General features: G+C 39.7%; 1 protein-coding gene across 6 annotated transcripts in view; it reads right to left on the bottom strand.

Annotated features, from left to right (window-relative positions):
• Positions 1 to 27300, bottom strand: part of RALGAPA2 (Ral GTPase activating protein catalytic alpha subunit 2) — a 316716-nt gene that overhangs the window by 197054 nt on the left and 92362 nt on the right. For all 6 annotated transcript variants that reach the window (XR_003900702.1, XM_029916028.1, XM_029916025.1 and 3 more), the window contains 6 exons: positions 19640 to 19807; positions 18428 to 18565; positions 15046 to 15194; positions 10958 to 11069; positions 5027 to 5264; positions 3197 to 3361 (listed from right to left, as the gene is read on the bottom strand). Coding sequence is in view for 5 of the 6 variants with exons in the window: in XM_029916028.1 (XP_029771888.1) it covers positions 3197 to 3361; positions 5027 to 5264; positions 10958 to 11069; positions 15046 to 15194; positions 18428 to 18565; positions 19640 to 19807 (970 nt within the window). In the remaining variant the exon portion in view is untranslated. The remainder of the gene's footprint in view (positions 1 to 3196; positions 3362 to 5026; positions 5265 to 10957; positions 11070 to 15045; positions 15195 to 18427; positions 18566 to 19639; positions 19808 to 27300) is intronic.

Below are 27300 nucleotides of genomic sequence, written 5' to 3'. Positions count from 1 at the left end.
CTTGATTTCTTAGTATAAACTTTATTTAATGTTCAGGTTTTCTACAGACTGCTATTTAAATGACCATTTGAGAAAAGGAAGAGAATATGCCTCATATATACGAAATCACCATCAGTAAGATCAGTTTTATCCTTAACACTAAAATATAAAGGTTGACTTGCTATTGTATTATTTTTATATGATTTTATTTCACATGTACAGAATGGAAGTACAAACGGTAATGACACATTTGCCGAGGGTGAAACAAATTTTTTACTTCCTTGCCACCTTCCACCCCTCCACCCCTCCACCCCATCCCTGCCACTCCTTCCTCTGGCTGTCAGAATTCCCAGGCCTGAGTCCCACAGGGAATCCACAGGGACTACCTGCAATGTCATGACAGTATACTTCACAAATGGATAAAGATGATACTTTGATGTGAATGTCAAAATTACTTCCTTCAAATTTCCTAAAAGATGTGGTCATCTCTCAGTGTCAGAGGGCATTTCAAAGAGCTTTCCTTTAATAAATCGAATGTGTATTTTCCAAAACTGATCACTAGATATTTTAGAAATAATAAAACTTGTAATTATATTATAATTATTTTGTGAGGAAACTGACTTGCTTTAATCACTCATGTTAGACATCTAAAATTTTAGCATCATTCACATTCAGGAACAAAGTTTTCCTTTATAATTCTTTAAGACTCTCCTTGTGAGTTCCTTCTAAGTTTCAAACTACTTCCTTCTTTGTTAAATTGTTATTTCTCTTCTCTGCAATTGCTTATTTTATGACTTCTGTCTTGCCACCATCACTGACATTTTCTCAATCATTTTCTTAATCTAGATTATAGTCGTTGGGGCAAGTTATAATATAATAATCTTTTCCTTTAATTTTTATTTATTCATTCTGAGGGGGTGGGCAGAGAGATGGAGAGAGAGAATCCCAAGCAGGCTCCATGCTGTCAGCGCAAGCCTGACATGGGGCTTGATACCAAGAACCACAAGCTCATGACATTAGCCAAAATTGAGAGATGCACACTTAACCAACTGAGCCACCAAGGCATCCCTATAATATAATAATCTTAAATTATTCTCATACTGGGATTAGGAAAAACAAATCACTTTCAAATGGGTCTTCCATAATAAACACCTTAATGCTAAAAGTGGCAAAAATTGTCTGAGCTGCTTTCTCATTAGAAGGTGGCCTCCACACCATCAACATCTACCATGAAAGTATTCTAGCCTTTTTAAAAGATGGAAAGGCAAGTTATAACACAATATAAAAATAACAAAACTGAGTTAAATCACTAATAGTCTATACAGATTAACTTTATCAAACATCATGATATAATAAAATTTTCAGAGACTGTTGTTTTCATAGGCAGCTAAAAAGATAAAAATGTAAAACAAAATAGGAAATACATACATATTGCAAAATACACAAAGATAATAGATTGATCCAACTCAATAGCTCTTATCCTATTATCTTTTTTAAAGGTTATGGTTTTGAGTGTTTTTAATTTAATTAATCCTACTAAGGCCACGTTTAAGACTTTTTTTTTTAAATTTATTTTTGAAAGACAGAGAGAGACAGTGTGAGCAGGGGAGGGTCAGAGAGAGAGGGGGACACAGAACCGGAAGCAGGCTCCAGGCTCTGAGTTAGCTGTCAGCACAGAGCCTGATGCGGGGCTTGAACCCATGAACTGTGAGATCATGACCTGAGCCGAAGCCGGACGCTTAACCGACTGAGCCACCCAGGTGCCCCCGTTTATGACTTTAAAGCAATACACTCTAAAAGACTCTTCCCTGATTTTGTAAGAGTTCTTACAGTGTTTCCAGACACCTGAGAACACTGATAAACAGAAGCTCACTGGCATAAATGCACTGAGGATTATTGAGAACAATATCGGTGCTACCTCCATACTGTTGGTCTAAAACTCCTGCTAAGAAACTAAAATACAATCTCTTCTATTGCTGTGTTTTGGCCAAGTAGGGGAATAAGGAACATGTAATATACAGTAGTTCGCTGCTCATTAAAGTGTGAAAGTAAAGTTTTAGACAGTGTTTTGAATGATCACTTTTATTATCATTACAGCTCAAGAGCTGTGAGGGGTAGCAGGGAGTCTGAGCAGCTTAGGCATGATGCCATTTTGTGCAAACTTCTGCTCTGATCCAATGATGAGCGAAAAAAGTTTCTAGGAGTTGGGATGAGAATGGAAGTCAGTATGCAAGCCTTCCCCTAAGTTGCCTGTTACCAGGAATGGAGTCTCTCCTCAGGGGAGAGGATGAAGGAGAGCAGAAGTGGAATAGGAGTTGAATGTCGTAAGGTGATAATTACCAACAAATGCTGTGGCAAAAAGGGTTACACAGTTAGGGTGAAGGTATAATGTATTTTCATAAAAGCTCCAAAAGGATTCTAAGCCATCTGTATGAAGTCTTTACTAAGCATTGTAAAATATGTTGACTGTCAATGACTCTGATTTATGATCAGAGGATATTGTGACTTTCTGCAGTCAACATGCTGAATATTGATTAGAACAGTGTGGTAGTACTGATGTGAAAAATGATGGGAAACTCAGATAAATTTGTTTTAAACCTAAGTTACAGCTTCAAAGTCACTGGGGGGGAAGAGGTTTTATTTGTTCTTATTAAATACAGGATATAAGCTCACTTTTTAAAGATTTGTCTTTTGGTTTTAAAAGTGTAGCAGACAACTCCAAAAACCAGGGGTTCTTGGTCAAGTTCTTGCTAAATCTAACAGGTTAGGAGGACAACATCCACAAGCACGTAGAGCTCAATTTCCCAAAGAACCCCCAAACTTATACCTCTCCCTCCAGTCCTGAATACCAAATGTATTGTTCTCTCTTCCTGTGTCGGAAGTTGCCACACTAAGATTACCACTTCAACAACAATAATGCAACTAACTGTGTGATTACTATGAATATATTTTTTCTAAGGTTCAAACAAAAATGTCTATTTTCTCTCCTTTGCACAAATATCTCACTCAATATTAACATCTCAAGTTCTTTTTCACAATCCATGACTTAGAAATATGTATCAAAAATGAATTTGAAAAGTAACCAGAACAGACAATTAAAAGATACAGAGACATCCCATTTAATAAAAGGTCATGTATTTACATTCTAAGTGGAATTTTAAAAATTTTAAAACATAGCAACTGGACCTTACAGAAAAAAATGTAAATAAATGTTTACCAGTTGCTTTTTGGCGAACAATATTTCTTGCCTTCTCAACTCCTGGTGCCCCAGATGTGGTGGCACTCCTAGATCGCATTGGCTCAGTCACATCTGGATGGCTCCGCCAGCTGAGAGAAAATGATCTTCCTACAGTGGTTACTTTCTGAGAATCCAGAACACAGCCTGATAGAGGATAAGATAAGAAAAATAATCTAAAGGCTGAAGTCATTATCATTCATTGCACAGCCCATGTTGCTCAGTAAATTTCATAAATACGACCGCAAATAATTGACAGACTCTCTTGTTACAAAATTAGGTACCACTTCCTTATACTACAGTAGGAAGGTTTGCACATAAGCACAGTCACAAACAGACTGCAACGAAGATGTAAGAATCAGTCACATTAACTGTATGACTATATGGGGAAGTAATCACCCTAATTGGCTCACACTTCCCCATATCCACATCCTTTGTTGTCCTTTTCCACAGTGACTCTGGGCTTCATCACATGACTTCACAAAACTGAGCAAGCAGAGATTTGAAATGCACTCAAAAATCTAGGCTTGCCCCATTCCTGTTCCTGGAACCCTAAGTAAGTCCTTGCACAAAAAGCCTGAGCTGGCCTGCTGGGCGATGAAAGTCCCTCCCACGGCCCCAGCTGACAGCTGGCCAGTCCCTAGAGCTGCCTAGCTGATCATTTCACAGCCTCACTGACTGCAAACACAGGAGTGAATCCAGCAGGACTGCCCAACTGAGTCCAACCCAAACTGCCATCTCATAAAATCACAATCTAAACAACTGTTATTTTAAGCTTCTATGTCTTCTATGTTTTGGGGTGATCTGTCACCAGCAAAAGCTGATACAATCTATAATAAGGCTATTGTTGAGGCTGTGATCTACTACAGCAAGTAATGTACACTTCGTGAAGCTTTGGAGGGGAAATTCTTCTCATGTCTTAGGACCAGGAAAAGCTATGTATCACCTAAGCTATGGATTGTTTTCACCTTTTGTGATCTCTGATCCCTGGCTGTAATGCTGTGAAGATCAGAGTCAAATCCAAGCCTGCTCCCTCCTACTTCCCCAGCAAGCAGGAGGCTCTCCAGCACGCAATCTGGCATTTATAACTGCTCCTGTAATCCCACTGCCTCTAATTTTGCCCCAGTGTCCTTGTGTATTTTATCTATCGTATTATAGATGCTTCTACGAACTGCCTCAAAATCCTTAAATAATAAATTGGAGTACAGGTGAATTAACTCAAGGACTGTGTTACAGCCTTAAAATAGCAATGAAGACAAATCGTTGTCCCCAGTAGAAAACACCACTGATGTTTTCAACCATGATCTGACTCTAGGTCTCAAAACAATTTTTACCCAGAAACATAATAAAGCCACCTGAATCAATCAGAAGTTTTCCACCTTTCTTAGGCAGGCAGTGGAATTCATCATTCTAGGGTGGTACCTTGAAATGGATTGCCTAGCTTTGATTTCTGGCTTTCCCACGTATTAGCTACGTGACCTTGAACGAGCTCATCACCATGGACTCTCTGTGCTTCAGTTTCTCTGTCTGTGACATGGGGATGTATCCACCTCAGAGGTTACCGTGAAGGTAGAGAGAGATAATGTGTGCAGCACTAGCCATTATTATATTATTGTTGCTACTACTGCTACTCCACCATCCTTAAGAGGTCAGAGTGCTATGAAATACAATGCGACACCATCATTAAAAAGATACCACCCGCCTGGCTGGTTGAGTTTATTGTGAAATTCCATGCATTAATTGCCTCCATTTATAAACACACACTCTTCCCCAGCCTCCAACATCAGTATTATCCTGTAAGAGTAGAAGTACCTTTGCCTCGCTGCTTCTTTTCCTTTTGTTCACTTAATTTGTCCAGAGGTAGGTTTGTCATCTCAACTCCATAAACAGTTCTTGCAAGCACTGCTGTCAAGGAGTCCATGATGTTGGCCCACTCGGTTATGAGCTCTTCCCAGTCCGTGAGGGAGGACAGCACACCAAGAAAGTCATCCCAGAGCTCTCGAGAAATGTATACACAGAGGTTTGCCCGGATCCATGCCACCATGAGCGTCTAAAACCAACCAGCCAACAAGAGACTTGAATCATCCTCATTTGGAAGAAGAATTTTTAACAAAATATTTTTAATTACTATTACTAAACTGAACTTTAAAACAATAAAAAACACTTGATCATGTTTTTCTTTTAGCTTCTCAGAATTCATTTTATCAACTGAAACTAGGATCTGAGCTACTGAGAAATTAGTTATCATTATGAACAAAGCTCCTGATTGATATTCCTCTAGTGCCTGCAGCTGGTCCTGGCTATAATTGGGGAGAAGACAAACGTCTCAGTACTACAACTATTCTGCTTCTTGGACAGCTCTCTCTCACTCTCTACAACGGCTACTTCTGGCATCCTCTTCAATATGTAAACCTCCAACTCCACTAACTCCTCCCTGCTTTTAGCAAATGAACTCACTGCAGATTTAAGAGAAAACAGAACCATTAAACAAGACCCACGAGACCCATGTGTTTGCCCAGCCTCTCTTCCATCTCCAGGCTGTAAGTGAAGAGAGGCTCTTGCTCCTTTCTGCTTGTTCCCACCTCTGCTCTGAACCGCCTCCTTGGTCTTTGTGTTTCCATGAACGCTGCCTCTCCTTTATCTCCAATCTATCCCTATTAACCCAGCTCCTCCCCATTAGCATTCAAACATGCGTGAAGTCTAGCTCATCTTAAAAACAAAAAAGAAACAAAAAAGTTCCCTTGACCCCAGATTCCTCCCTCTAGCTAGAACATTTAAAGCCAAACTTCTTGGAAGAATGTTCCACACTCACTACATTTGTACCTCCTCATCTCCCCAGTCAGCTAACTGCTCTGGCTTTCTCCCTTCCTCTGCCAGGGTTCTGGTCCCCATTCTTGTGGCTCTAGTTACCACCTATAAAATCTTCTGAATCTCCCAGGTTAGCCCAGACCTCTTTGGTTTCCTGACCTTGTCAATCTGTGTACCAGACAGCTCTACCTGCAGGCGCCTGCAGACATGATAGCAAAAAGAATTCAGCTCTTCCACTGAGAGTCTTCCAGTTCCTCAACCTGGTCTCTCCTGCTCCTGGCCTTTCATGTTGCTTTCCTTCCTTTCTTCCTTTCCTTTTTTTTGCCTCTTTAACTCCCACTCATTCTTCCGGTCACAACATAGACATTATTTCGTTCAAAGTGTCCCTGACTGCCACCCCACCCAGCCTCTAGTAAGTAGCATCCATTCCCAACACTGTCTGCATTCCCTTATCAGAACACTTTCCTTAGCGTCTACTCACTTCTATGTCCCTCCTCCAGCCTATGGTCCACAACACTACTAGTGGTCACCTGGGCAACCCTCCCAGACACATGTGCACATATTCTGGATATCTCCTTACCTTGAAATTGCCTAGTACCTTCCTTCTGCCCATATATTCCACATCCTTTAAAATTCAAATCAAAATACACCTCCCTTGAAAGAAGTGACAAGTCCATCTCAGGTGAGCCCCAGAGGCTTTCATTATCTTACCAGAGGGCATCTTTATACCCAAAGTCTGCATGACTTCCCCAGTCTGTTGTCAGAGATAAATGTTCTTGTTAAGGTGCCAACCTGCAAATATTTCTGCCTACCCCAGATGCAGATAGACCCCCACAGTTGATGGGGGTTGTCCTACGCATGGGATAGGGGGAGCTGGGTTTTAATTAAAGAGAAATTTTTCTTTCACACACATCTAAGAAAACTTTGGGAACTAGAAAACAGTCTGTAATTATGCAGGCCTGTTCTGACCACTTGAAAAATAATATTTAAAGTGACCCCTTATGCAATGTACCTGTTCTCTGTGTTTCAATTCATGTTTACTACACTTTTTAAAGGGGCAAAAATGTGAAAGTTCAGCTAAAATCATTAAATATATTGAAAACAACATTTTAAATTTTCATACTTAAAATATGATTCTAAAATGGATATTTTTTAAATCAAGAACAGTGCAAAGGAAAAATAATTTTATTATTTATTATTTATAATATTAAAGTAGTATTTATTATGATTAAAATGCCATCTTCTGTTTATTCAATTTTACACTCCTTTTTTCAAAATGAGTTTCAGGGCATTACCATAAAGTACATATACACAATAAACTTAAATAGTAGCTCAAAAAGATAATATGAACAGAGTAAGGGGAAAAAGGAGAAACCGGCAATGTTATCAGCACTCAGTCCCACGTCTGGTTACAGCACTAGCTTCAGATTAAAAGCAGAGTTTTTGTGCGTAAAAGATGCCCTGTGCTGGGAATCTTGCATTGGCTCTACTTTAATTATAAAACAAGCACAGAACAGTGACTTCCTACAGCTTGTAAAACTCATCTTAGCAAATCTCACAAACACGTACACAGATCTGGTGAATCATCCCCATCATAAGTCACCGCTAACAACACTTGAACCCAGAGCAAAACAGTAGCACACAGTGTGTGTGAGGAGTGGCAGCTCTGCGCACGAAGGCAGGGCGCCCTTTGAGTAAGTCACTCTTTCCTAAGAGGAGGAGGGGAAGGCTATTTATTTGGCTTTTCTGAAGTCATTTTCTTGTCAAAAGTAAAAAGCTGAATAAGAACATCTCCAAAGTTCCTGTAGCACTGAAATTCATGCTTTATCAAACACAGCTTGGCAATCAAGCTGTATAAAAAAATACATGCATTCATAAGCCCCTCCTTTTCTTATGTACCTTTCCTGCCCAACCACTTGCTACATTTCTCTACTCACCATGCTCAGGGGACTATATAATTTTAAATACTGTAACTAGAAAGAGCAGATTCCAAGTTTCCTGATATACTTTGAGAGCTTCAAGCATAAAGTCCTATTTAGCACCGATAACAGGTTAAAACTTCATTTCTGGAAAATTTAGTAAATATCTAAATAAAACCTAACTTATTTGAAGAAAATGTGCCAGCCCAAGTTATCTACGGATAAAGAAAAAACTAGATATTAGAGGAAAAACTTGAAAAAGATAAAAGGATAACAACTCAGAACTTCCCGTCCCCTTTAATACTTTCCTTATTCAAATTTTTTAAAACTCAAACATCTGGCAATTGTAGACAGTTTACATGAGCGAACAAATAATAATTTGATGGCACACTTAATTTTAGAGTGAAATTAAGATGATGCCCACTTCATTGCATGGTAGAGCTGTCCAGACTTTTCACATTTTTCTCCTCTGGATCCTACAAAAGGGCTTGGGAGATCAACAGATGATCATAAATCCCAGATGACCCCACTCTGATTCTTAGACCAACCCTGTTGTTCAGGGTCCCTTCCTGACTGTGACAGATTGGGGAAGAGACTCATAAAGGTGAAGTGATTTGCTCAAGGCCACATACCAGAGCTCAGTACTCTGTCTACCTCCAGAAAGCTCATCTCCTCTCCACTATTTTATGGTTGCTTTTTTTTTTAAGATGTTTATTTATTTTCGAGGGACAGAGAGACAGAGTATGAGCAGGGAAGGGGCAGAGAAAGGGAGACAAAGAATTGGAAGCAGGCTCCAGGCTCTGAGCTGTCAGCACAGAGCCCAACATGGGGCTCAAACTCACAAACTGCGAGATCATGACCTGAGCCAAAGTTGGATGCTTAACTGACTGAGCCACCCAGGCATCCCTTGTTGCTTCTTAATTTAAGCATTCTTCCTGATCCATATAACCATGGCCAAAATAATAATGATGCTGTCAAAATCATTAATAATCATGGACTTAAAACTAATTTTCAAGATCTGACAGATTCTTCATTAATAAGGGGGATTTTTCTCCCAAATCAAAACTAACCAAACAAAAAAATACAACTCCATGATAGATTCTTGCTTAATTCAGACAAGTTCTGGCTCCAATTTCAACACAACCAAAAGATGCAGGGCCAGGCAGCTGGTGAGGAATGGGGCCCAAGCACCCACCAGCCTGAGCCTAGCTTCAGCCCACATCACTTGGCAGCTCTTGTCCCATCAGGGCTGGGAGACTGAGAATAAGGTGCCGACAGTGTTAACTCTCCAGGAGAGTTATAGCAAAGTGAACAGAGTATTTATACATCTGGATGGGCAGCAAAGCAAGTGGTCAGCACCACGCCTGAGACAAGGTTGAACACACATAAAAGGATGGGTAGACCACTTCATACATCTTATAACTAGGCAAGGCAATCAGAGTAAGACTGATTACACTATTCCGAAGGCAAGTGAGGACATGCCAATTATTTCTGCAGCCTCTCATTTATTTTTCATCAATACAAGATCATTCAATCCTATTAAACTATTAAAAATTAATATGAACAGTTGGGTTCTCCTGTGTTACAATGGGAATACATTATTTAAAGAACTAGTTTCTCTTTGTTATTCCTTCACCTCCATATCCTACCTGTATTCTAGATATGCTCTTAGTATACAGCTCCAAAACCATGTTTTAGTCAACAGAGAAGGGAGGTTGACTTTTCCTCCCTGCATATCACTTCCAGTTCAGGATCCACCATGCTATCTCCTACCAAATTATTCAAAGCAGGTGCATCTATTGTTTGAATGCCTTTATTTATATACAATGTCACAGTTCTCCTGAGTCCTTTTATTCTGTTCTCTTTCAGAAATGTTTCATAAATTCTGAGTATCCCATAAATACTAGAGCTTTCTAAAGCAATATTGCAATAGTCTACTGCCCTCAGGACCTTTAAAACTTTTACTTCCTATAAAACTAGTTCATCATCGGCCTCTTCTCTTCCCCTCAGGGTGATGTCAGACTACTCACATTCTTGACCCTTCTCACCCTATGATATGTAAGAAACATCCCTCTTCTTGGCTCTCTGCTCCCCCTAAGGCCAGCCCAGCCCTGTTCACCTCATTCAGAACTTCACTTCTGTAGTTCTCCTCTCTCTCCCCTACGGCGGTCCTCACTGGACCATGCCCACTGGTAAGCAAACAGACTTTAAAACCACCCACCTTAAACCTTGTCCTCCATGCATGCTGCCCATTCAGCTGGCTCCTCTTTTTATCCTCCCTTCCACCTCTGCAAAGCCCTGACTATACTTGCTACCTCTATTTTCCTGGTCTCATTTTCTCCTCCATCCACTCCAAGTGGACCTCATTCCCCAGTACATTCACAACCACGAACATCTTGTCAAAACCAATGGTGAACTGTCGCTCTTCTCTTACCCAATACTCATCTCCAGGCAGCCAGACACAGACTCTGCTAGATTTCCTCCCAGCAACATGACCCCCCCTTTCTCAGCATCTTTGGCCGCCTCCTCTTCTCCACCAGTCATGGAGATGGATGGCCCTCTCCTTTCTAGGACACATATTCTCTCCATTGTGATCCTACCCAGTCCTATGACTTTAAACACATAGCCCAACACATCAATGGCTCTCACATTTTAAGTCCAGCCTGAACCCCTCCCTGACCTTATCTCCATTCCCATGCTTCCATCTACCCTTTACTTCCTCAAATCTACCTGGACCCTGGACCAAGGACATCAGCTCTTGCTATCTTCCTAATTTCTATCAATTTCAACAAATCAAAAGAAGTAGATGGCAGATGGCAGACAGGTGGGAAAGCCTAAAAGAAACCTAGCTCTGATTGTAAAAAAAGAAATTACAGCCTTCAAGACAAAGCTAAGAAGGAAAATTGCTAGAAATTTAGTTTAATGTTACTCTTAAAATTCTCAATGATCACAATTATTTTGCTATAAAATCTGATTCATTTCTTGCATTTGCAGCATTTTAATAAAGAAGACTTACCCTAAACAGTAACCCTGCCAAGCTCTGGGCAAACAAGTCCTTTATTTGTTTATCCTTTGGCTTCTGCATGACAGCTTCTGTTATCCTGAGTAGTATTTGCAACATCTGTTCCCTGGGCCACCCAAAATAAAAGCTCATATTATTAATCATGTCTCCAAAGCACTTTAATTTATAGGTACAAGAAATTCTCTTTAAAATTCAGCAATATTGGTAATCATGTATTACTCAAAGTATTAATAATCTGAATGCCAATTATATAATGAATACCATATTTTATCAAAATAAACCACCTTATGTTACAATAGTTCTAAAAATATGTGCCCTGTGCCCACACCAATAGGCAGAATAAAATAGATATCATCCCAGCCTGATCTTATCCCCCTCAGACAGGGAGGCAAGATTGTTTATCCAACTACGCCAGTTCGTTAAAAGTGTTCAGTGAATAGCTATGCCCATGTGAACTTATGCAACACCCTTTAATTTCTCCATCCATTATTTTACTTAACCTGTGAGGTCTCCCTATCTATCTTTGTGGTAGGAAATAAAATGGACATTCTGGTCCTCATTCTGGGGAGATATGCAGTCAGTATCATAGTATGACTGAACTCCAGAGGAACTCACAGGTTGGGGGGATTGGAAAGGTCACTGTTGTTCACTATGGGCATGGAGGATGGCTCCTGGAAGATGCTGAGTCTGCAACACAGGGCACTAAAGACACCAAATAACACCACTAATTATGGTAACAGCAGTACCTTCTTCAGAACCACCAATAGGTGTTTTTCTTTCTCATAGCTAAGTTATATCCTTCATATTAGAGTGTTTGTTCACTTTTTCTTTTCTTCAATTCCCTACAAACCAAAAATATCATATCTTTTGTAAAAAAGGAGGTCCTTTTGCTCTGAGGGGAATCATCCCTTTTAACGTCTCCTTTGAGGTCTTATACACTAACTGTCTGCTCACCTTTATGACTTTCTCCTTGGTCTACATGCTCTTTAGTGATAAAATCAGGAACTGGATAAAGTAATCTAGTCTAGGTCAAAGGATCAGATCTCCAAATCATAGTTACTTATACTTTTCTCATACTTCCACATATTGAGACAGCATTTTCCCTTAACCCGACGTTGAACCTCATTGAGTTTCTCATGGTACAATGACCTCCAAGGGTTTCCTGCCTTATCTGTAGCTGACCATGTGGGTTTTGTCCCAGAGTTATCTGTTGGTATACACTCAGAACTCTGCTCTAGTTGTTTGCCTTGCTGTACACTGCCTACAGGTTCTGGATGTAAAAAGAAGAGCTGTGAAGCCATGGGAGATCTGGGCACATGTGTGTGGAGTGGACAGCTTAGAGGAGAACGAGGGAAGAACTGGTACAGAGGTGGGGGAAGGATGACCCTCACAGTATTTAGGGTACCCAAGCCCCTGTCACAGGCCTGGCGTCACCACTGCCTGCTCACATTTATGTGATGCTTAAGACAACAAAAAACAATCCTTTCCACAAGAATGGTTACATACCCATCCTAGGAACAAGAGACATAATTTTAAAATAAAACTTCAGTCATGGGAATGCTATCAAAAAAATTTAAACCTGACCAAAGCAATGAATGACAAAGACACAGGGTTAATTTAATTTCTGAACCTATGAAAGCCTGACAAGCCATGAAATTCCCACGTAGTGTCTTCTGGAAGAAAATGAGGGTGAAAAAAATTGTCTCCAGTTTGGAAAAACATTTCCTAACAGTTACGACTTGAGTTTGCTTTTTTGTATTTTGTGCCACACTGACTTTTGGTCTCTCCACAAGGAGAACTTCTCCACAAGTGTAAAACTTCCCCAGGAGCAATGAAATCATGTGTGTGTACTGTGCCACCTGAATAGGGCTTCCTGAGCACTTTAAGACTTACTTCCTCTGTCCCAATCTTTTCACATACATGGTACTGTCACCCATCCACACAGTGTTGCTCACTTCCACCTCTTAGCACTTCCTGGCTACAGCCCTAGTCTACGCTGCCAGCAGCTAGGGCCACAAACATGTGCCCCACCGCATTCTCTCCTCCAGAGGAAGTCAGAGAAATCTTCTGGACACATAAACTGGATTGTAGTATCCTCTTGTGCACACAGATGGGGTGGCCAGGGTCCCTCCTGCGGCATGCCAGTCCCCACAACTGGCGGGTTCCTGCTGCACCCCCTCCCACCCTCCCTCTCCTGTCTGCTCCACCGGCCTACAACAGGCCACCCTAGTTACCTGCTCTTCCTTCTTTAGGGAGCTCATTCCTCAGACCTCCCAGTGGCTCATCCCTCCCTTCCCTCAGGGCACTGCTCAGAAAGGCCTTCCCAGACACCTGGAGAAAAACACTCCTCTTGGTCAGCTTCACTGTTCTTAGTGCTTAATACCCAAGAAACTTCTTCTTTGTTCATTACGTCTCTTAGTCTGTGAGGCCAGAAACCTCACAAGGGCAGGAACCATATCTGTTCAGTTCACCCTACATCCTTGCAGCAGAACCTGGCTGAAAGAAGGAAGCAAGGGAATTCAGGGATTGTCTGCCACTAAAATACATAAGGAAATCTGCTAGGGAAACAGGTCACACTTCTTTCCATGTTCTTCTATTTTTGGGTATTTTTATCTATTTCTATAAATTGGGGTTTTTTTAAAAATACTTTAACCTGGAAGTTTCTGAATTGTTAAAGATCAGAGAAGAATTGCTTAATTTGTCTCAGAATTTCCACCAAAAAAGATTATGAAGACTATCAAAATACTACTGGTACCAAGATATAATGAGCTCATAGTTTTCAAAGAAAAAAACCCATCAAAAAACTACTGCCGTAACTGTGCTATCAAGGAGCAGACGTTTCTGTTGAAAGCATACCAGCATTTCTCATTACTCTCAATGCTCCTGACACTGCATTTAACTTTGTTTAAGTCATACTGTTCATCACAGTAGTACTTCCAGGTTTAACAACTGCTTCCTGGCAAACAGTACTGTGTTTAAAAGTCTGAGAAAGAGGACACTGGAAGTTACGCCTTAAAATAATCATTTTTATTCTCGTGGTTTCTGTTATTAGTGAACTTTCTGGATGATGGATGATATTTCTCTAGGCCCACCCCTCCCTCACCTAAGAAAGAAAAGGACTGGACTCCACCACCCCAGAGGCCCCTGCCAGCTCAGTCCTGTCTCATTTCTATGCTTTCCATCAAATGCACACAGAGCTTTCCAAAGTACCCCTCATACTGACTCAAGGACATCCAGAAAAAGCATCACACAGGCTTGGTCTCGGGGCCCCACTGAGGATTTCCGTGAGAGAAGTGGGCACCAGTGCTGGTCTGCAGTGGCCTCCATGGACTGAGCACTGAGGCCAAAGGTCACTGACAGTAACGCTGACCACAGCCAGGCTGCTCCTGGCCAGGGCTGGAGGGGAGGAACACTCAAAGGGCAGGTTGGGGAGGCACTTTACAACCAGACAAGAAGAAAAGGGAGTACAAAGTGGCTCTGAAAATCCCTTCTCAGCTGGGGTGATACATATGATGCGGGACAAGGGCCTGGGAAAAACCTAAGGCACTGTTTGCTTTTAGGGACATTATAAACACACAGACACCAAGCAAAAACAAAGGATGAAAATGAAAACACTTCACATAAGCACATTTTCATGATGCCACTATATTTCTGACTGCACTATTCATTTAGTCATTCTGACAATTTGTCATTTAAAATAATTGTTTTTCCAAAGTGAATTTAAAACTACAAGTTTGAAGCAATAAAAATAAGTTAACATTTCAGAGCAATTAACCTTTCCTAGGCTTACAATAATGTTTTTATAAACCTCCAGTTATATTGTTTCTCCACAAAACAGTCTGATGACAGTTTAAAATGGAAAAAATCCACTATTAAGTAAAACCAATCATAAAAATAAATAAACTATCAAAGTACTGGATAGTTACCTTCTTCATAATTCACAGAAACTGTTACAAGACACTGACTATCATCTTATTGTTAACTTTGTAAAGCCATTTAATAAATGGAGGCCTTAACATTTTAATTAATATGCTGAAAAACAAAAACATCTGTTTTACAATATTAATTTGAAATAAACTTACCATGTCTTTTTATTCATTGTAAGCTCCATTATCATGCGCCTAAAAATAATCAAAACAGCTTTACAGGCATCAACTTGTTCTTTCAAGAGCATGGGAACCTCAGCACATGGTTCCAGCAAAAAGACATTTGCAGCATTTGTCAAAAATACCTTGAAATCAACAAATTTTACATTAGAAAGTGTAATTAGACATATGAATCTAAACAAATTTTTCTTAAAGATAATGATATTAATTTTCCTCTACCAATGAGTCACCTTTGAGTTATTTCAATTAAGGCCAAGTGGTGCCAACATGTACTCAAGATTTTCTTAAAATGCTTCTCTTAGAATCACTTAAACAACTGAGACCCCTGAAAGACCTTGCCTTAGAAAAAAATTATTAATGCAACTTTAGAAAACATATGAATCAGAAAAGGTTTTGAAGACTTCTTTTTGACATTCCCTTACAGGAAAAGGAGGAAAAGACAAGGTAGGCTCCCTGCCTCTGGGTGAGACATTTGTGGGTGGGGAAGGGTGAAGGATGACCAGTGGTTGGCCAGTGGCTGGAGAAAAACATCTGATTATTATTGGACCTCCCAGAACATGAACTCTGTTGGCAGGAAGCCTGGCCAGCAGCATGCAACAGAGATGCAGACCTCCAGGGGCTCTAGGGAGCCAGGAAACCGCCAAAGCCATGTGATTGACACTGCATAGCTTCTTGGTGCATATATTTTTAATATGAGAATTTAATAAGTAGTGGGATATAAAACCTCAGTGAATTCTTATGAGAAAAACAGGTTTTAAAATTTTTAATCAGCCAACTCTCTATGCTCTGCCTCAGATCTTTAAGATACAAGTTCACTGTCCCCTTCTGTCAGGGGTACTGCCGTAGAAAACTGTGAGAGGCACCCATCTAGGCTGTTATGTGGTAAGTTACTGCTTAGGAGCACTACAGTAAAATAACACTGTGTTACCATCGACACAGATGACACCAGTGACCCCTCATGTAGAAGATTCTGATTGTCAGTCTGGTGATGAGGGTGGATGTGCACCCTCTCTCTAGATCCTATGCTTATTAAGTCTCCTTTGTATTGAACAGTACAAACTCAAAGGATCTGGGAACAAAAAGGATGTACACACTGACTGGAGAAATTAAAATAAATTAAACATGCTCAAAAGTCAAGTGGGTGAACTAAAATGTTGACAGCCTCTAAGATTATCTTATGCAAGAATGGAAAAGTGGCCCAATTTTCTAGAAAGATTACTAAATAAGCAGTATAAAAGTTGATAATAGATGATAACAGTAAATTGTGAAGAATTTACCAGCCTTCAAGTGGGAAAAAGGAAAACAAAAAAGCTTTTGACTAACCAACTATAGTGGTTTTAGTGTAATTTTAGTGCTTTATTTTTTGAAGTACATCATAGATGATCTTTGCAAGACAGATCCTTTTAACTCAATGTATTTGGCTTCTTGACTTAAAGTTGAAACTTTGCAAAGTCCCAAGTGAAAGTGAGGAGTCTTCATATATTATACATTTCTTTCATTTTACTTTTGAAAAAAGATAAAAATGCCAGCTCTGTAAATATTTCTTACCACCATGTTAGTATTGGTTAAGGTAAAAATAAAGAAAGAAGGGGCACCTGGGTGGCTCAGCTGGTTAAGCATCCAACTCTTGGTTTCAGCTGAGGTCACAATCTCACTTTTCATGAGATTGAGCCCTGTATCGGGCTCTTTGTCAACAGTACACAGCCTGCTTGGGATTCTCTCTCTCCCTCTCTTTCTTCCCCTACCCTGCTTATAGTCTATCTCTCTAAAAAATAAATAAACTTAAAAAAATAGAAAAAAGAAAATTAATACGTTCAAATTGTACTTGTCAAAAGCAACTGTAGGAAAGGACAATCTTGGGTGCCTGGGTGACTCAGTCAGTTCAGTGTCCCACTTCAGCTCAGGATCTCATAGTTCTTGGGTTCGAGCCCTGTGTCGGGCTCTGTGCTGACAGCTCAGAGCCTGGAGCCTATTTCCAATTCTGTGCATCCGTCTCTCTCTGCCCTTCCTCTGCTCATGTCTCTCTCTGTCTCTCAAAAATAAATAAGTGTTTAAAAAATTAATTAAAAAAAAGAAAGACAATCTTATCAAACCTGCATTTGGCCATTTTTTTCCTAACAAAGCAAGTAAAGGAGCAAAAATGTTGGATACAAAGAGAACAAAAACAGCTACTATAATCCAAACTAAACATTTTTGAAAACTGCAGTGCTATAATCAAGTGGAATTTGTTTTTCTTCGTTCAGCCAGGAAAACAAATTAACCCTCTTCTGAACCTAGGGAGGTACTGGCAGGGGAAGGGCTGATGACAGCAACTGGCAATCTATTTGGAGGACAAGGGCTAACAACAGACAGAGGTCAAGGACTCCCACATGCACTTCTCTGCTGGGGGGCAGAGATTATACTACCAACCGGTACCAAAGCTCTTTGGAGCTACTCAAGTAAAATTATCTTGATTTTTTTAAGTTGATTTCAAATTATTTGTAGATTTTCATTGAAAAATGAGAAAATTCAATAGTTATAGTAAACTGCTAATGAAGTTGAAAGCAAAAAGGATACCATGATAAGGAATCATATCAAGAGACCAATGACAGAAGCAGAGTGTCACCAAAAACCAGGCAACATGCAAGCCATGCCCATGCCATCACCAGACCTCATGCCTGGTCTCTGTGTAGGAGGCCTAACTGGACACATCCCAGAATACGGGGTGGAGGATGAAGCACCAGGGAGCAGGGGAGAGAGAGGGACTCTATGTTTTCACTTCTATTCCTAACAACCTTCACCCTAGATGGGACCCAAGAGATAATCTCCTCATCCCCATTTCTAAGATAAAATCTGGAGGTCTGGGATAAGATTAAGTGATCAGCCAAAGTTGTTCTTTCTAATGTTCCTGTTCCTAAATGGCAGCATTGGTTCTATTTTATATGTTCATTCAGATAAATATTTAAAAATCAGAGCATTTTTCATCATTCTTCATAAATAGGTGATTTTTAAGAACAGTATTCCTTATAAAATTATATAATCATCATGCTTATCTTGCATATTAGAGTCCAGGTGACTGACTAACCACATGTGTTCAGAAGATACTTTTTCAGACTGAGATCTCAGCCATTTCACACTCAGTGCATAACATCCCTCTCGTGAAACTACAACCCACTCATAGGTCTCCTTTGATTAGAGAAAAAGATCTTTACAAACTGAAGGTGAGAAATCAGGAAGAAAAATCAGAATGAGAACTTAAGAGCAGTTTACTGAGAGATGGCTAAAGATATTACTGTACTTTACATGTTACTATCGCAGTAAACAAAATGTTCAGATGGACTCCAACGGGGGACCTGCGTGTCTCTGGCCAGCTGCATACCTGAAGCATAGCCTGGGCCCCAGCTTTTACATTCTTATTTTCCTCTTCTGTCACACAGCCTCTGCTCACCGCGCTCGTGAAGGAGTATGTTCGTCCCCAACTGGAAGAGCGCTTATGACGGGAACTTTCCGAAGAGGTCTTCAGAAGATAAAAATCAGTTAACAGAGGGGGAAGAAGTATGTGTTCGCATATTTAATTCCTACACTCACCAAAATTCATGAGAATGTAGGTTTTAGTAGGGCTAGATTTTTTTCCATTGTGTTCACCACCTCCAATACCTAAAATAGTGCCTAACATTTAGTATATGCTGAATAAACAAAGGTCCAATGACTGCATGAGCTTACAACAAAGATCTTTAAAATGTATGATAAATTCCATCTGCTTATCTATGCATTTTGACCTCATGATTAGTTATTAAAGTGATTTAACCAATATTGAAAAATAAAAATTATGGAATTAATATAGATATTTAAAAGTGATATGCCTTTGGCCACAAATATGTTTAAATGTTTGTTGTTAACTGCTGCGACAAACCCCTACTTTAGAAATAATTATCAGACTAGATTTCAAAATAGCATGCCAGAAATATAAATATGACTTTAAGTTTCCTTTGTGTCTCAGCAAGAGGTTCCATGGTATCATTTTAGGTTTGTCCAGTGTCTAGCTCTACCTACCAGGACTAGAAGTTCTATTCTGACAGCATCGACTGTGAGGACACCCCCAGCCCTGCAGTGAGGCTTATTTATGGAGGAGACAACACTCATTACTGGGTTAGTCCTTTCAAGTGTGTAACATCCTAACTGCTGTGGAACAGGCCACCACACAAGAAAAGGCTGCCCAAATATTCTAAACTGAGTTTCTCAAATACTGTTTATTTAAACACGTCAATACTTAGGCAGTGACATTTTTAGTCTCTACAGAAACCTGTAAAATACGATGGCTTATAAAACAGCTGTCCAGCAGCACTGGATACGGAAGCTGTGATGCACATGTGAACCCAGCCTGAGGGTTAGGAGGTGAACAGTGACCTTGAACAGAGCACAGAAGCAGCCTCTCTGAAACACGTCTTCAGGGCACTCAGCATTTTGAGAGCATCAGCTATGATAAGAGAACCACCTGCCTGTGTCTTACTGACTAGCCCTCTGACTGACTAGGTATACTTTGCTATAATACGTGTATTCCCAACTGAAACAACTGGTGATAACATATTACCTCTTTGCTGTCAGTCTCTAAAAATCCTAATTTCTCAGCCTCTTCTTGGGCAACGTCCTTTTTATCTGGTTCTTCCATAAACACAGGTTTGTCCTGGAGGATCCACTTTCGGTACACTTGAACTACCTTCCTTGTAACAGCTATGTCACAGGAAGGCAACAAAAATGCCTAAAGTAAAAAAAGAAGACTCTCTTTAACTCTACACTGGCTCAGGTCACTTAGAGCCACATATCAGACATTTCCAATCATCAACCCCTATTTCAGATTTTCCTCTGAAGGTTACAGGGCCAGGTATTTTCTGGACACCAGACTTGTCTGAGGAAAAAAGGCATTTCCATAATTGTGCCAGGAAAAAACATGATGCAATTTAAAATTAACTTCTGTATTCTGAATAATTTTTTTTACAAAATGACCATCACGCATACCTGCACAGATACTCTAACTGCTGTATAAACACTGTACAACTGTGAAACTTTCCCAACGGATCAGAAATAGAGTATAAGACTCCTATCAGGCTACTGCAGCCTGCTGCAGCCAAGTGCCACGCTTCTTCCCAGCTCCGTGTACAGGGGTGTTGTGTTGGTGACAGAGGGAATATTTACACCACAGAAGTTGGCAAATGCTACAAATTCAGGGCTTTTTTTTTTTTTTTTTTTTTTTTTGGTCTTTTCCCTTTCCTGTGTCTTTCCCTTCTTTCTTTTCTTCCTCCCTCACTCCACCTCACCTTTCTTTACTAAGAGCCAGTTGTTCAACATTCACCAGCACAACAGTGGGTACAGGCGCCAACACTAACAAGAGCCACTGGTAGCCTTGTGCACATTTATGTGGATGTTTTAACATTCATGAATCTCCATACACATATGCACTAAGAATTCTGATTTAACATAAGATTCCAAAATTATAAACAAAAAGGTAAAGGGGAAATGTATTTCCCTTTTGAGTACTTGCGCTAAGGAATATTTCTGTCTGGGAAGTGAATACAAAGGAAAGGTATTCAATACTACAACAAATGCTTTCCATAGATGAGAAAATTATTTCCCTATCTATAGATAGATAATTCCACAGATGAGGAATTAAGATGAGACCCAGAACACCTGCGGTATTTTGCCAGGCTTACAAAATTAGGTAGCAATGATTCTAGGTCTTGATATCAAGGTTCAGAGATTTGTTTTAATACTGTCTTTAATGTTCATGAAAGAGGATCCAGTTTATAGGTAGATTATAGTGTAGCAAAGGTCCATGTAACATATAAATTTCCATAGATGGTGGTTTGTGACATCCAATTCCAGAATAAAGGAATCTGTGTTACAATAAGACTGCAACATATCAAAGTAACAAATATTCTGGCTTGTATCTCAAGAAAGGAAAAAAAAAAAAAAGACAGGGGTGCCTGGTGGCTCAGACAGTTGAGTATCCAACCTCAGCTCAGGTCATGATCTTGTGGTCTATGAGTTCAAGCCCCCTCAGTGGGCTCTGTGCTGACAGGTCAGAGTCTGGGGCCAACTTTGGATTCTGTGTCTCCCTTTCACTCTGCCCCTCCCCCTCACTCCCTGTGTCTTTCTCAAAAATAAACATTAAAAAATTTTTTTTAAAAGATCAACAAAGACAAGAGTATAGACAAAGTACAATGGTGTCCAACTCCAATTTTGTTCCAAAATTTTATTACAAATATTTTCACACATATAAAAAAGTTGAAATACTTTTATAGTGAATACCCACATACCACCTCCTAAATTCTACTATTAGCATTTATTAGATTTGTTTATCACATATCTGTCAAACCACCCTTATCTTCCCTTCTTTCAATACATTTTCTTTTTGATGTGTTTCAAAAAAATCTACAAATATCAGTTCCTTTCACCCCTAAATATTTTAACATGCGTATCACTGACTAGAGTTCAAATTTTGTTTATGGGGCCTTGGTTAAGATGGTGGAACAGAAGGGGGACCCCATGCTTGTTCTGGCCCTCAAATACAGCTAGATAAATACCAAATCATTCCAAACACCAAAGAAATCAATCCGAATGTTGAGAGAAGAGAGGGAGAAAAGAAAACACATTGTGGAAAACAGGAGCTTCAGAAATTGATTCCAGGAAAAAAACAATCACGGTGCTATGGAGGGGAGGGAGCCTTGACCTCAGAGAGGAGAGAAAGAGAAAGTGAGAGAGAGTGAGAGAGAAGCAGAGAGAAAGCAGCGCCCAGGGGATTACACAAGAGAAACATTTTCCCAACACCACTGACTAAGAAAACTAGAGCAGGTGATTAATAACAGCAAGTTTTCACATGCAGCAGAGCTCAAGGTCTGAAGTTTTAGAAGTCCGCATCACTATGGGCAAAGCCCTTCAGGCACAGTGATGCTCCTGTGGGAAAGGAGGGCAGAGGCCTGGGAGCAAACAGTGGGCTTTGAGGATCCCCTGGGTCACACTGGGAGAGACAGTTTCCCTATTGGAGTGCATTTGGGAGAGGCGGCAAGACTCTCAGGAGACAAAAGAGCTGGCAGGTGCCAATGTGCTGCCCCAATCATTAGCATAGGAACAGAGACACCTGCTGAGGGCAGGAAACCTTGATACCAGCTTTTTGCTGTGACTTCCCATAAACTCTGAGCCACCACATGATTGTGCAACTGCTTTTCTGGGATTAATCAGCACTAGCCGCAGTGTGGTGAGATGCTCCTCCCAGAGGATAAGCATGGGTCTATGCCACACTAAGTCTCTAAAATTTAGAGTTTTGAAACCTAGTCAGGTGCCTGAGATAAAACACAGGGGTACTGTGCTGCCCAGCCGGCATACACCTCGGACACAGAAAGGGTGAAGGCATGATCTGATGGAAGCCAGGGACACATGAGAGGTGATTATTTGCTCTTCAATGAGGGCTTCCTAAACAGCAGCAGGTGTGAACCACCTGCTCTGGAACAAGAGACGGGATGACACCATTTTCACCCACTGCCCAGCAGCACTGATTGACCTCCATGAGCAATCCAGCACCTTCCATGGAGGCTGGAGCCACTTACACCAAGCCTCACCTCACTGTGACCTGCAGGTGCATCTTTACTAGAGCAAGTTAGCCTGAGAACCAGCGCAGCAGGCACCTCCCCCAGAAAACCAGCACAAACCCTTGCATGCATAAAGTCTACTGATCATAGAGTACTCCAGGATCAGGCTTATTTTAACAAGCAGACCAAAGCACACCTACTTAAAACATCATAAACTAGATAGGGCCCAAACATTTCACACTGCACACAAGGAGAAAATTCTGCAAAGGCCTGACCTGAGGAAACATACAGCCAAAAACAACAACAGAGTGCACACTCTGAAACACTTCCTGAAATGCCAGGCCCTGGAAAGTATAGGATCCCTTCTTAATTATAGTCATTACTTTTAGTAGCAGGACTACAACAGGCTTTCCTAATATACAAAAAAACAGTGACCTAGACAGAATGACAAGAACAGAGGCAATCACCCCAAAAGAAAGAACAAGAGGTCATGGCCAGGGATTTAATCAAAACAGATATAAGTAATATGTCTGAACCAGAGTTTTAAAACAACAATTATGAGGATACTAGATGGGCTTGTGAAAAGCATAGACGACACTAGAGAATCCCTTATTGCAGAAATAAAACAACTAAAAATGAGTCAGGCTGAAGTAAAAATGCTGTGAGATGCAATACCAACTGGATGAAACAACAACAAGATGGACAAAGCAGAGGAATGAATCAGTGATACAGAAGATAAAATTAAAGAAAATAATAAAGTGGAAAAGAAAAGTACTAGATCATGAATGTAGACTTAGGGAATTCATTCACTGAATAGGGGTCCCAGAGGAAGAAGAGAGGGAAAAGGGGGGAGAAGGTGTATTTGAGCAAATTATAGCTGAAAGCTTCCCTAATGTGGGGAAGGAAATAGGTATCGAAATCCAAGAGGCACAGAGAACTCCCACCCAAATCACCAAAAGCTGGCCAACACCAAGACATACTGTAGCAAAATTTACAAAATACATAGACAAGGAAAGAATCCTGAAAACAGCAAGGGAAAAAGTCTTTAACCTACAAGGGAAGAAAAACCAGGTTTGCAGCATATCTTTCCACAGAAACTTGACAGGCCAGAAGGGAGTGGCATGATACTCAATGTGTTGAGTAGGAAAAATATGCAGCCAAGAATACTTTAGCCATCAAATCTGTCATTCAGAAAAAAAGGAGAGATGTTTCCCACCAAACAAAAATTATGGAGTTTATAACCACTAATATAAAGGGTACTCTGCATGAGAAAGGAAGATCAAAACAGAGACTATCACCAGACACACCAACTTTACATGCAAAACAATGGCACTAAATTCATATCTGTCAATTATCACTTTGAATGTAAATGAACTAAATGCTCCAATCAAAAGACATAAGATATTAGAATGGACAAAAAACAAACTGATATGCTGCCTATCAGACACTCATTTTAGACCTAATGACAGCTGCAGATTGAAAGTGAGGGAACAGGAAGCCATCTATCATGCTAAAAGATATCAAAAGAAAGTCAGACTAGCTATACTCATATCAGAAAAACTAGATTTTAAACTAAAGGCTGTAACAAGAGACGAAGAGGGACACTATATCATAATTATTGAGTCTACCAATGAGAATATCTAACAATTGTATACATCATGCCCCCAACTTGGAAGTACCCAAATACATATCAATTAATAACGAACATAAAGAAGCTCACTGATAATAATAAAAGTAGGGTACTTTAACATCCTACTTAGAGCAATGGACAGTTCATCTAAGGAGAAGACCAACAAGAAAACAATGGCTTTGAATGACACACTGGACCAGATGGAGTTAACATACATATGCAAAGCATTTCATACTAAAGCAGAAGAATACACATTCTTTTTGAATGCATATGGAACATTCTCCAGAACAGATCACATACTGGGTCACATATTAACTCTCAACAAGTACAAAAAGATTGAGATCACACCACGCTTATTTTCAGATCACTATTAAACTTGAAGTCAACCACAAGAAAAAATGTGTAAAGAACACAAATACATCGAGGTTAAAGTACATCCACTAAAGAATGAACAAGTTAACCAGAACATTAAAGAAAAAATTTTTTAAAAAACACATGGTAGCTAATGAAAATGAAAACCCAACAGTCCAAAACTTTAGGATGCAGCAAAGGCAGTCCCAACAGGGAAGCCTATTGCAAAACAGGCCTACCCCAAGAAGCAAGAACAGTCTCATATATACAACTTAACTTTACACCTAAATGAGCTGGAAAAGGAATAGCAAATGAAACCTAAAGCCAGCAGAAGAAAGGAAATAATAAAGATTTGAGTAGAAATAAATGATGTCCACTCTCACCATTATTATTTAACATAGTACTGGTAGTCCTAGGCTCACCAATCAGACAACACAAAGGCAACCAAATTGGCAAGGAATAAGTCAAACTTTCACTATTAGCAGACGACATGATATTCTATGTAGAAAATCTGAAAGACTCCACCAAAAAAAATGCTAGAACTTATACATGAATTCTGCAAAGTCACAGGATATAAAATTGACCTATAGAAATCTGTTGCATTTTTATACATCAATAATGAGGCAGCAAAAAGAGAAATCAAGGAATCGATCCCATTTACAATTGCACCAAAAACAAGATACCTAGGAGTAAACCTAACCAAAGAGATAAGAGATCTGTACTCTGAAAACTATAGAATGCTTATGAAGGAAATTGAAGAGGACATAAAGAAATGGAAAAGTATTCCATTAGAAGAATTAGAAGAATACTGTTCAAATGGAACGATGCAAAGCAATCTACACATTTAATGTAATCCCCTTCAAAACACCACCAGCATTCTTCACAGAGCTAAAACAAACAATACAAAAATTTGTATGGAACCACAAAAGATCCCAAATAGCCAAAGCAATCTTGAAAAAGAAAAGCAAAACTGGAGGCACTACACTTCCAGATGTTAAGCTATAATAAAAAGCTGTAGTCATCAAGATAGTTTGGTACTCATACAAAAAGAGACACAAAGACCAGTGGAATAGAACAGAAAAACCAGAAATAGACCCACAACTATATGGCCAACTAATCCTCAACAAAGCAGGAAATGAATATCCAATGGAAAAAAGGCAGTCTTCTCAACAAATAGTGTTGGGAAAACTGGACATTTTTCCAAAGAAGACATGAAGATAGCTATCAGACACATTAAAAGATGTTCAATATCACTCATTATCAGGGAAATATAAATCAAAACCACAATGAGATGCCACCTCACACCTGTAAGAATGGGTATAATTAACAACACAGGAAACAACAGATGTTACACTATTGGTGGGAATGCAAACTGGTGCAGCCACTCTGGAAAACAGTATGGAGATTCCTCACAAAGCTAAAAATAGAACTACCCTATGATTCAGCAATTGCACTACTAGGTATTTACCTAAAAGATACAAACACACACACACACACACACATATTATATATCATGAAAAAGAATGAAATCTTGCCATTTGTTTGATGTGGCTGGAGCTAGAGTGTATTATGCTAGGTAATGAATCAGTCCAAGAAACACAAATACTATATGATTTCACTTATATGTGGAATTTAAGAAACGAAATAGATGAACACAGAGGAAGAAAAAAAGAGAAAGAGAGGGAAGCACACCATAAGAGACTCTTAACTAGAGAGAACAAACTGAAGGTTGATGGAGGGAGGTGGGGGGGATGGGCTAAATGGGTGAAGGGTATTAAGGAGGACACTTGTTGGGATGAACACTAGGTGTTATATATGTAAGTGATGAATCACTAAATTCTATGCCTGAAACCAATTGTACCGTATATGTTAACTAACTGAATTTAATTAAAAACTTCAAAAGAAAAAAACATTTTATGATATTTTAAGTAAAATTTATAGGGGCGCCTGGGTGGCTCAGTCAGTTAAGCGGCCGACCTCACTCAGGTCATGATCTCACGGTTCATGGGTTCAAGCCCTGTGTTGGGTTCTGTGCTCATAGCACAGAGCCTGGAGCCTGTTTCAGATTCTGTGTCTCCCTCTCTCTCTCTCTCTGCCCCTCCCCAACTTGTGCTCTGTCTCTCTGTGTCTCAAAATAAATAAACTACTTAAAAAATTTATAAATAAAAAAAAGCATGAATCTTAAGTAGACCATGTGCTGTTTTGACAAATGTAGACAACTATGTAACCAAATCCAAAATCAAGGTAAACTATGTTACCCTCTTCTCAAGAAGTGAACAGAAATTTTCTCTGGTGAAAAATAAAACCAGGGGAGCCTGAGTGGCTCAGTCAGTTGAGTGTCTGACTCTTGATTTCATCTCAGGTCATGATCCAAGAGTTGTAGAATCAAGCCCCACATTGCTCTGCGAAGCGTGGAGCCTGCTTAAGATTCCCCTGCCTCCCTCCCTCCTTCTGCCCCTCTCCCCCCCGCTCATGCTCTCTAAAATAAAAAAGTTTAGAAAAAGAAAATAAAATCATAGTAAAATCCAAATTATTTGTGCAGTCTGGTTAATATAATATGTAGCCTATTAATTTAAAAAAATCCAAAATATGACAAAAGTCAATATTAACAAAACCACAATAAAAAACAGACAATACTTTAAACACACAGAAGATCAGGATAAAGAAGTTTCAAAAAGAAATGTAAAT

Source organism: Suricata suricatta, chromosome 12 (assembly GCF_006229205.1).
Source record: "Suricata suricatta isolate VVHF042 chromosome 12, meerkat_22Aug2017_6uvM2_HiC, whole genome shotgun sequence".
Classification (NCBI taxonomy): domain Eukaryota; kingdom Metazoa; phylum Chordata; class Mammalia; order Carnivora; family Herpestidae; genus Suricata; species Suricata suricatta.
The sequence above is the reverse complement of the archived record's forward strand: the minus strand, read 5'-3'. Positions and strand labels throughout refer to the sequence as shown.